The sequence below is a fragment of the Bufo bufo genome, chromosome 11 (assembly GCF_905171765.1).
Source record: "Bufo bufo chromosome 11, aBufBuf1.1, whole genome shotgun sequence".
In the NCBI taxonomy this organism is placed as follows: Eukaryota; Metazoa; Chordata; class Amphibia; order Anura; family Bufonidae; genus Bufo; species Bufo bufo.
In genome coordinates, this window is record NC_053399.1 from 50181749 (window position 1) to 50193237 (window position 11489).

General features: G+C 46.9%; 1 protein-coding gene across 1 annotated transcript in view; it reads right to left on the bottom strand.

The window, feature by feature from the left end:
* The window catches only part of SCG5 (secretogranin V), a 53534-nt gene extending 52964 nt beyond the window's left edge, over window positions 1–570 (bottom strand). The window contains exon 1 of the mRNA XM_040411771.1: window positions 560–570. Coding sequence (XP_040267705.1) covers window positions 560–565 — 6 coding nt within the window. The 5' untranslated portion in view covers window positions 566–570. The remainder of the gene's footprint in view (window positions 1–559) is intronic.
* Between the last annotated feature and the right edge of the window lie 10919 nt (window positions 571–11489).

Consider the following 11489-nt stretch of genomic DNA (forward strand, 5'->3'; position numbering starts at 1 on the left):
AAGTGGACAGTTTGATTTCACAGAAGTGTGATTGACTTGGAGTTACATTGTGTTGTTTAAGTGTTCCCTTTATTTTTTTGAGCAGTGTATATATTTATATATTTATAGTATTAGTCTAATCTACCAGTAATTTCTCCATCTCTCCACTGGAGAGCAGGCCAATTCAACACATCACAGAAAAACATAAATGAGGGTAGGCCAGATAAATACATGTAAGCTGGTGGGTATATGTCTTTTACGCAAGTAAGAGATACATTGCATTCATTATTCTTATCCGATGCTTACATGTGAAAAAAAGCAATTTGTCTTCCGGATATTCTCCTCCTGACCAGCAACGTAACTGATTAACATTATAATACACATTGCGACTGAGCAGAAGGTTACAAGCAGCATCACTTTAAATACAATGAAATTCAACCATAGGAAACCCCTGCAATAAATCCATAAAACAGGTCTGACCACCCAATTTCACAAGGAGCTCGCTGTGATTACTTGATACCTAGAGATATAACCAAAAAGACATCATCACATGCACAGAAAATAGAATGAGGAGACTTACAAACATGGAGGCTGGCAGCTGGGAGATGCAGGATCTGAAATGAGAGGAGGAAGCAGAAGGGAGGGGGGATGGATGCAGATGGAGCAGAGATGTGGGCGGGAAGTTGGTGACAGGTGAGGGCGAAAATAACAGTGGTAGACAGAGAACCTCTGGCCCTGGAGCTTCTTGGCCTTTCAGGGTTATGGATTCTCTGATGTACACATAAATATGGGTGCGGGCACGAAGAAAAATATATAGCAAATGACTAAACAAACAAGTCATCACAACAATGCATCACAAATACAATATAGACAGCAAAGAAAAAAAAAAAACTCACTACACCATAGAATAATAAAAAAAAAAAGTTTATTGCATCCAATATATTTAAAAATGCACATGAAATATAAAAAAGCTACATGAAAGATGGAAAAAGAGAGGGTGAGCACAAAATCACATAATAGCGTTACATACTTTTGTATTACCTTTGATTGTGTATCTCCATTAAGAGTAGTCAAAGCTAGTACTAACATAAGCAACAAATAGCCAAAAGTACAAATGCATAAACAGCACCACCATACTGACCTGTAACATGGCACCGAAGAAAGACGGTCAGCAGACAATGCCTGATTAAGGCTACTTTTACACTTGCGGCAGAGTGATCTAGCAAGCAGTTCCGTCGCCAGAACTGCCTGCCGGATCCAGCAATCTGCATGCAAACGGAAAGCATTTGTAGACGGATCCGTCTTACAAATGCATTGCAAGAACGGATCCGTCTCTCCGTATGTCATCCGGAGAAACTGATCCGTTATATATTTTTTTCACATTTTTACCAGTCTGGACTGATCCTGTATTGTGGTATTTTTAATGTAAATTAAATTAATTTCAATGTAAATTAATGCTGGATCCGGCAACTGATCCAGAATTTTGGATGGAGATAATACCGCAGCATGCTGCGGTATTTCCTCTGTTCAAAACGCCATTCAGTGACTGAATTTAAGACATCCTAATGGATTTCTCTCCATTCAGAATACATGAAGATAAAACTAAATCAGTTCTTTTCCGGTATTGAGCCCCTGTGACGGAACTCCGTGCCGGAAACGAAAAACGCTAGTGTGAAAGTACCCTAACGGAGGGGAGCATGTGCACCAAGTATTCTCTCTTATAAGGCTCCATTCACACATCCGCAATTCCATTCCGCATTTTGCGGAACGGAATTGCGGACCCATCTATTTCTATGGGGCCGCACGATGTGCTTCCGGGTCCGCAATTCCGATCCTGAAAAAAATAGAACATGTCCTATTCTTGTCCGCAATAGCGGACAAGAATAGGCATATTCTCTTAGTGCCGGCAATGTGCGGTCTGCAAAATGCCGCTGTCCGCGTTTTGTGGATCCGCAAAACACACTCGGATGTGTGAATGGACCCTAAGGCTCAGCATCAGATGTCACCAAAGAACAGAGTGTGTGGGGTTTTGGAGATGGATGGGCGCAGCCGCACATGAGCTGAGTACATTGGTGACAATGTATAGGAACTAAAAAAAACATTCAGTAGCATGCCCACCAGACTTGGGTGATGGGTGGGTCCATGTGTAATTCAACAGTCATGTCAGACGCCGGACATTTACAGGAGGACAGGGCAAGGGAGCAATACACCAGTCTTGGAACAGATATCAAAGATCAGATGATTGGAAATGGATTAATAAAACAGCCACAACACAGGAAGAACATAATGAGGTCAAGTAAATCAACCGGCTGCAAAATACATCCTGCAAGCCCAGGAGAGGATAAAAGTAGTTGTAACAATGATGGTGGCAGTAGTTGCTCACTCTTGCAGTCTCCCGGGTCCATGCAGTGATAAAGAAGGGCACACCCTTTACTCCCTTCGAGCACTCCCTGTTTATGCAGTGTGTTGGTGAGGCAATGATGAGACTCTGTTTCATGCATCTCCAGTATCTTCAGTGGAATACAGTTTCTGAACAGAGGGCCCTTTCTGTCCTTTAGCGAAGATGGGGAACCTGAAGTTTACTCTCATCAGTATGCAGAGAAGCATGAGGAAATTTAATGACACGTGGTCGTCACAGGTGTTGAATTCCTCAGAGATCCATGCCTCATTCTTTTTTAGAAATGCTAGGTAGTCCACACTGTCGTGAGCTAGGCGAGTGCACTTATCGGTCACGATCCCCCCTTCTGCGCTTAACGTCCTTTCGGACAGGACACTCGACAAGGGGCAAGCCAAGAGTTCCATGGCAAATTGTGCCAGCTCTGGCCACAGGTCAAGCCTGCACACCCAGTAGTCCAGGGGTTCCTTGCTTCTCAGAGCGTCCACATCAGCCGTTAACCCAATGTAGTCAGACACCTGTTGGTCTAGGCGTTCCCTGAGGCTGGATCCGGAGGGCAGCTGTCGATGGGTTGGCTACAAGAATGATCTCATATCCGTAGTGACCAACACATCTTCAAACCGCCCTCTTCTTGAAGGCGCGGTGGGATTGGTACCCACACCTGTTTCGCTATGGGTGGAAATTCCTCTGCCAGCACATCCAACAGCAGAATGCAGCATCTCTCGCAGCAAGGCCTGGAAATGCTGCATTCTGACAGCCCTCTGTGATGCTGGTAACATGTCTGCCATTTTGTGTTTGTACTGGGGGTCCAAGTACGTTGCCACCCAGTACTGGTCCTTGCCCTTTATGCTTTTTATACGGCGGTCCCTCTGCAGACACTGGAGACTGAAGGCCCCCATTTGTACTAAATTGGAAGTGATGGAGTGCCCTGGCTCCTGCTCATTGTCCAGGAGAAGGTCATCCTTGGTCTCCTCCCCCCAGCCACGGACAACACCATGGATCCCCAAAAAGTTTTAAGTCCCCTCAAAGCCTACTCTTCTTGCTCCTTCTCCTCCTCCCCCCAGCCACCATCATCCTCTGACTATTTATCAGACTCCTGCTGACTTGTCTCAGATGGAGTAGCCCCCCCCCCCCCGGGAATTCATTCAATATTGTGACTTCCCCCATCTTCCTGCTCCTGCTCCTCGACGGCTTGATCAATAGCACGACGCAATGCACGCTTCAGAAAGAGGTCACTGATGGCGCCCTGGCTGCGACTTACCAGTTTGGTGAGCTCATCAAATGCGTCGCGCATGAGCAGCCACTGGCGCGGTGAAAAGAAACCAAGCTCCCCAGAACCTGTCCTGCTGCAGAGTTTGTACAGGTAGTGGTTAACGGCAACGTTGCTGCTGGAGCAGCCTATCAAGCATATGCAAGGTGGAGTTCCAGCGCTTCCGGCTGTCACAAACCTGACGGGCAAGCATCCTGGAAGCACCAGAAGTGACCGTGCGTGGTGGATGGCTAGCTCCAGATACATTTGCAGTCTGCTTTTTGCCTCATGTGCCCTGCGAGCTGTGCCTGCTTCTCCTCCTTCTCTGCTGCTCCGTCTCTCCCTCTGAACTCCCCTCCTCTTCCTCTCTTGTGGGCACCCACGTGATGTCCATCTTCACGTCATCATCCTCACCTTCACCACCACTGACATTTGAGATCTCTGCGTAGGCAGCAACAGCCGGGACCACCCCCCTTCTTGGGCTGATCTAGGTACTGTCGTCAGACCGCTGGGTGGCGGCCGTTGCTACCTCCTTTTCCTCATCCGATGTCAAGAATGGCTGCGCATTGGTAAGGTCTGGGAATGGATTGGAAAATAATTCCTCTGACTCGAGTGGAGGGGCTATGGTGGTGGTGGTGTCTTTGGGGGGGTGCACACAGCAGAGAGTGAGGGGGGTGCAGAAGCAGAAGGTTGAGGGAGCCACTCAACCAATTTTGGTGCGTCCTTTGACGCAATCGCACGCACCTTCTCCAACTTCCCACTTAGACTCCAGCCTGGTGCACCTGCCCTACCCCTACCATCCCTGCGGAATGTCCTGCCTCTTCCTCTGGTATATCAAACCCTTAAATCAGTTTATTTTGGGGCAACAGGTCTATCACACCAGTTGCAATTAGTTATTCCAATTGCATTTGTCCCTCTGTATAGCTGCAGTATCTCGGCAGAACCGCACACAAATGCTGCACAATCCAAATGCACTATATATAAAGTATATTATTGTCACGGCGGATGTGCACAGTATAACAGATAACACACCAACCAGGCTCTGGACGAGAGACAGGGGGAAGGGTCACCTCCTAGTTTATCCCTGACCTCTTTCCCTGCACTGCTCAGCCCACAGACAAACCTTAAAGGTAGGTTTGCTGTGTCCTCCAGCCTGTACTGACAGAACCCTGAACTCCCTGAGATGGTGAAGTGGGGAGATAGCAGCAGCCTGCTCGCACAGAACCTGGATGGGATAGATGACATAAACAACCAAACAAGAAATGACACTTATCTGCTGAGAGCAGGAACTGACAGCCAACCTTCCCTCCAAACTTCCCAGACCAAAATGAACAGTATAATCCGCTCAGAGTACTTAGCTGGAGACCATTTAAACTAATGACTCCACCCAGTGCACCTGATGCGAGGCGGATCCAGCACGGCATCAAAACAAAAACTAAACTCGTGCTGCAATCCTCGCTGACCTCCGCACATCGTCAGTGTGGGGCATGACAATTATAGGTATTTCACACCCCTTCCTCAATCCGTTTTTTTTTTGGGGGGGGACAACAACTGCTATATCACACCAGTTGCAATTAGTTGTTCTAATAGCTTTTGTCCCTCTGTAAAGCTGCAGTATCGCAGCAGAACCGCACACAACTGCTGCATAATACAAATGCACTATAATATACTTTCTATGTTAGGAAGTATGTTATAAGTATATCACACCCCTCAATATGTCACACCTATACCAGTCCTTAAAATGACTTTTGTGGCCCTATTAGCTAGTGTTTGGTGTCTCGAACACTCTGTCCCTGCTCCTCACAGCAATCTCTCCCTACACTGGCAAAAGACTTAATTTAAAATGGCGGCCGGATCAGGTTTATTTATAGGGTAGGGTGTGTGTCCATGTGCATGTCTCAATTGGCTGTCCTGTCCCACCTGATGGATGGGTCATGGGTCAAAGTTCGGCACAATGCACTGGCGGACATCGCCATATGTTCGCATGTTCGGCGAACGAGCAAATTTCACCGCAAAATGACCGCCAGGCTAACCGCAAGGCCATCTCTACACAGAAACATATGATCTATTGTACAAAATAAACCTACACACACTTCTTGTGTAGAGATGTCACGAACATAAAATTTTCCGTTCGCGAACGGCAAATGCGGTTTTTCGCAAATGTTCGCGACCGGGGCGAACCGCCATTGACTTCGATGGCAGGCGAATTTTAAAACCCACAGGGACTCTTTCTGGCCACAATAGTGATGGAAAAGTTGTTTCAAGGGGACTAACACCTGGACTGTGGCATGCCGGAGGGGGATCCATGGCAAAACTCCCATGGAAAATTACGTAGTTGACGCAGAGTCGGGTTTTAATCCATAAAAGGCATAAATCACCTAACATTTCTAAATTGTTTGGAATAACGTGCTTTAAAACATCAGGTATGATGTTGTATCGATCAGGTAGTGTAACGGTTACGCCCGCTTCACAGTGACAGACCAAACTCCCTGTTTAACGCACTGCAAACAGTCCATTTGCACAACCGCAAACTCTCCATTTGCACAAGGTTGGATACCAAGCTAGCCATGTCCCGTTCCTTGTCCTCACTGAGGTCATTGAAGGTCTCTTCCTCCACCCAGCCACGTACAACACCAAGGGTCCCCGAAAGGTGACAACAAGCCCCGTGGGACGCCTGCTGTGGTTGGTCTTCCACCTCCTCAAAGCCACCTTCCTCCTCTTCAGACTCCTCTCTCTGCGTTATTAGAAGGGGTGTTAAGTAGTACTATTCCTATCAGTTTAATCCCTGTTACATCCCCTACCAGGGGACATGTATATGGCATCGATTTTAGGAACGGGGAGATGGAAAAAGATGCTTGGTCGGTCCTCCTACTTCAAATTTGGGGCACTACGCGTGCAATCTAATGTGCAGCCAGATAGTTGTGGTGTGTTATGTTGTTCTATTCTTATCAGTTTAATCCCAGTTACGTCCCCCTGGAACGCCTCAGACTCCACCAGCTTGTATGGTAAAAGCTGGCGGGCTAAGAGTTCAGACAAGCCAGCTGTCAGACGCCGGGCAAGGGGGTGACTTTGTGACATTGGCTTCTTACGCTCAAACATGTCCTTGACAGACACCTGACTGTGGGCAGATGAGCAGGAACTGCTCAAGGCGAGAGACGGAGTGGCGGATGGTTGAGAGGGGGCAAGGAGGACAGCAGTGGTTGATGTGGCTGAAGATGCCGGACCAGGAGGAGGATGGCGGCTTTGAGTTTGTGTGCTGCTTGTACTCATGTGTTGATCCCATAGTCGTTTGTGATGTGCGATCATGTGCCTTCGCAAAGCAGTTGTACCTAGGTGGGTGTTGGATTTCCCACGACTCAGTTTCTTTTGGCACAGGTTGCAAATGGCATCGCTGTTGTCAGAGGCAGACACACAAAAAAAATGCCACACTGCTGAGCTCTGCAATGACGGCATTCTGGTGGTGGCAACAGCATGCGTCGATTGGCGTGCTGTCTGGCTGACCCCGGGTGCCGATGCATGCTGTCTGACTGTGCCACTAGCTCCTTGCGACGACCCCCCCCTGCTTCCAACTCGTCTCCTCCTCTCTGTCTCCCCATCAGAACTTTCCCCCTGTTCTTCTCTTCGAGCGGGCACCCATGTGACATCCACGGACACATTGTCATCATCAACCGCTTCACTTGTATCTGACAACTCAGCAAAGGAAGCAGCAGCAGGTACAACATCATCATCATCACACCGTACGTCCATGTGTGTAATGCTGCCTGACTGAGACATATCCCTGTTATCTACATCCTCTGGCAATAATGGTTGCGCATCACTCATTTCTTCCAACTGATGTGTAAATAACTCCTCTGACAGATCAAGTGCAGCGGCTGTGGTGCTAGTGTTGGTGGTGGCAGCAGGCGGGTGAGTGGTAACTTGACAGGTGCCCAAAGCTGAGCTGGAGGAGGATGGTGCGTCAAGGAAGCTGTAGAAGATTGGGTGTCCTGTGTTAGCCAGTCAACTATGTCCTCAGAACTTTTCGAGTTCAGGGTACGTGGCCTCTGAACACTGGGTATTAGTCTAGGGCCAAAGGGAATCACAGCACCACGATGGCCCCTGCGGGGTGGCCTGCCTCTGCCTCTCATTTTTTTTAGATTAGTTAAGTTGTAGTATGCGTGCAAGCTACTGTGACACGATATGAGTTGTGCTGAAGTGACACTATGCACTGCACTGGGCCTTAAACACACAAACACGTGTGTAACTGACTGCTATTTATTCAGTCAAAATTGTCGTTTTTCTTTAAATGTAAATCGAATGTGACACCAGATATAAGTTGCGCTGGTGACACTATGCACTTGCAGGGCTGTGAGCCTGACACACACGCTGGCAGGCAGGCAACTGCAATTTCATTACACAGGAGAAAAAAAAAAGCAGACTGATGTTCTAGCCCTAAAAAGGGCTTTTTGGGATGCTGTCCTTACAGCAGAGATCAGATGAGTCCTTCAGGACTGCAGTGGACACTGAATACACTAGCCTAGCTATCGATTTCCCTATTAAATCAGCAGCAGCTACACTGTCCCTTCTCTCACTAAGAATGCAGCTTCCGAATGAATCTAAAATGGATGCAGTCCAGGAGGTGGGAGGGTCTGCTGCTGATTGGCTGGAATGTGTCTGCTGACTGTGAGGTACAGGGTCAAAGTTTACTCAATGATGATGTATAGGGGGCGGACCGAACATCGCATATGTTCGCCCGCAGCGGCGAACGCGAAAAAGCTATGTTCGCCGCAAACTATTCGGGACATCTCTATTCTTGTGCTGTCAGTGGCATTATGTGGCGACAGGTTCACTATATTGCATATTTTTTTTCTTTGGTAACCATTATGCATAGATTATTTTCCTTTGGGTGAGTATTGTTACGATATTAGGTGTGGAACCACTGTGTTAACCAACAGATTTGGCTTTGGTCTAGACGTAAGAGTGTTATCCTGGCATTTAACCTTTAACCACTTCAGATCTTCCCGTTGACTATAAACGTCCGGGTAGTGGTTGTTTATCTCTGAATGGACGTTCTGAAACGTCCATTCAGAGATCGCAGCTGCTGTGTCAGGGGACCGCTGTCAGTGACAGCAGGGCACCACAGGGAGAAGGCAGGGACAGTTCCCAGGTGTCCCTGCCTTCTAGATCGCTGCATACACAGCGCTCAACAAGACGATCGGTATAAATTTTTTTAAAATTGGCGTTCAGAAAATGGAGACAATTTTTTTTTTCAAAAATGCTTTATTATGTAAAACTGAAACAAAGAAAGTAGACATATTTGATAGCATTGCGTCCGTAACAAACTGCTCTATAAGAATAGCACTTGATCTACCCTGTCAGATGAATGTTGTAAAAAATAAATATGGTGCCAAAAACAGCCAATTTTTGGTTACCTTGCCTCTCAAAAAACTTAATATAGAGCAATTAAAAATCATATGTACCCCAAAATAGTACAAAACTGGCACCTTATCCCCTAGTTTACAAAATGGGGTCACTTTTTGGGGGAGTTTCTCTAAGGGTGCATTAGGGGGGCTTCAAATGGGATATGGCATCTAAAAAAGAGTTCAGCAAAATCTGCCTACCAAAAACCATATGGTGCTCCTTTTCTTCTGCGCCCTGCCGTGTGCCCTTTCATCAGTTTACAACCACATGTGGGATGTTTATGTAAACCGCAGAATTTGGGTCATAAATATTACGTTTTGTTTGGCTGTGAACCCTCGATGTGTTAAAGAAAAAAAAATTATTGAAATGGAAGATTTGCCAAAAAAGTGAAATTTAGAAATGTAATCTCCATTTTCCTTTAATTCCTGTGGAACACCTAAAGCGTTAACAAAGTTTATAAAATCAGTTTTGAGTAACTTGAGGGGTCTAGTTTCTATAGGGTCGATTATGGGGGGTTTCCACTGAGGGACCTGAACTAGTCCTTAAAAAGTGGGTTTTGGAAATTTTCTTTAAAAAAATTAAAGAATTGTTTCTAAAATTCTAAGCCTTGTAAAGTCCTAAAAAAATAAAATGACATTTACAAAATGATGCCAATATAAAGTAGACATATGGGGAATGTGAGGTATCACATTCTGTTTCAAAAGCAGTGAAACTGAAATTGCGATTTTTTTTTTTTAATTTTGGTAATTTGGGGATTTTTTTCATAAGTAAAAGGTGAAATATATCGACTCAAATTTATGACTATCATGAAGTACAAAATGTCACGAGAAAACAGTCTCTGAATGGCTTGGATAAGTAAAAGCTTTCCAAAGTCATTACAACAAAATTGAAACATGGCAGATTTGCAAAAAATGGCTCTGTCAGGAAGGGGGGTAAATGGCCAGTGTGACGAATACCACACCTCGTTCCCGCTTGACGTCAACTACGTCGAGCTCACGAGACGCGGTATTGTTCCTGGGTACCAAAAACGTGACGTTACGCCCTCCAGAGGAGCAGGTAAGGTCAGGTTGGTACAGTTTACACACACACACACACACCTCCTGTCCACGCGGGCACAGAGAGGCAACAAGCTGAGAGAGCCCTTTCACTGCCGCTGTGAAAACAGCACTGTCTCAGCCTGGGAAATCTGCCACCAGCTTCTCGTTTGATATAAGCCTGGTCCGCTAACAGGATCATATAGGGTGAGAAACCAACCCGCGGTAGCTTATAACTAGGCCAAAACACGGACGTGGGGATTCGTGATCGAGATACAAGATGGCTCAAAATGAAATTATATATTTAATCGCTGTAAGGGCACACTAGATTTAACACAATATACACAGAGAAAATACACAGTGGTCTGAGGTGACAGATACGGGTTATATGGGTCGAACAGGATTAAGCAGTGTAAAAGTCAGTTACCGGGTAAGATGAAAGTTCCTTTTGCTTGTGAGATGTTCTTTCCTGGAGTCCACATGAAGGGCCGTGATCTCAGCTAGTTCCTGGGTCCCTCTAAACACATTACACGATGTGACCCTTCTTCAGAGAAAGACCCACCTGCTTGCTGGCACAAGCCTTTTAACCTGCAGCCGGCCCCTCCCCTCCCAGCCTCAGGGAGGGATCCACTCCACCTCTTCTGGGCTGGCAGCAAATGACCCACAAAACCCTTTAGGGTTCATAGCTCCAGACCAGAGGGTCACAGGGAGATGGTTCTGGGACCAACGGACCTGCCTGGGTTCGGCTTGAAGTAGAGTCCAAACCTGGTACCGTTATTTGGTTTCTGTGAGGAGATATGGATATCTCCCCTTCCGGGCACCCTAGTCTAAAGCCAGGACTACGTGGATGTTTGGCTTTGCCCCAGGATCGCAAAAATATAACCGAATTATGCCTGGGATGGATGGACGATTCATATTCCCTTATAACTCGCCTGCCCCAATATGTCTGCTAATCTGATTGAACTGGGAAAGGGTTGGGACCCCATACTGAGAGATCCTTCCCGTTACCTTGGCCTGGCTCCTAGCTGCTAGAAGAGGTGTGATCTTCTCCACCTGGGGCCTCCTTGAAGCCTGGACCCCGGGGCTTTCTTCCTTGCCAGCTGACAATCAGATGGCTGGGGGGTGGGAACTCATTTTGCATGTACACTGATGAACATGCCAAGAGGTGAATCAAATGACAATCAGGGCTGGGGCTTTGAAGCAGGGCCCTCCTGTGGAGTTCACTACCTCTGCTATCTGTCAGCAAATGGGGGTGTGAGGACATGGCTGACAGTAAATATTAATCCATATTCCTCACACCTCCCCCTTTTAGAGGGTGCAGCACATTCCTCTGTTCCCCCGTGCGCCCATCCGCACCCTCTTTGGTGGTGAATGGCAAAGTGGTACAGCTGGAGCGCTAGGTTCCCGCGTACCCACCTTCCATTCATTCCTG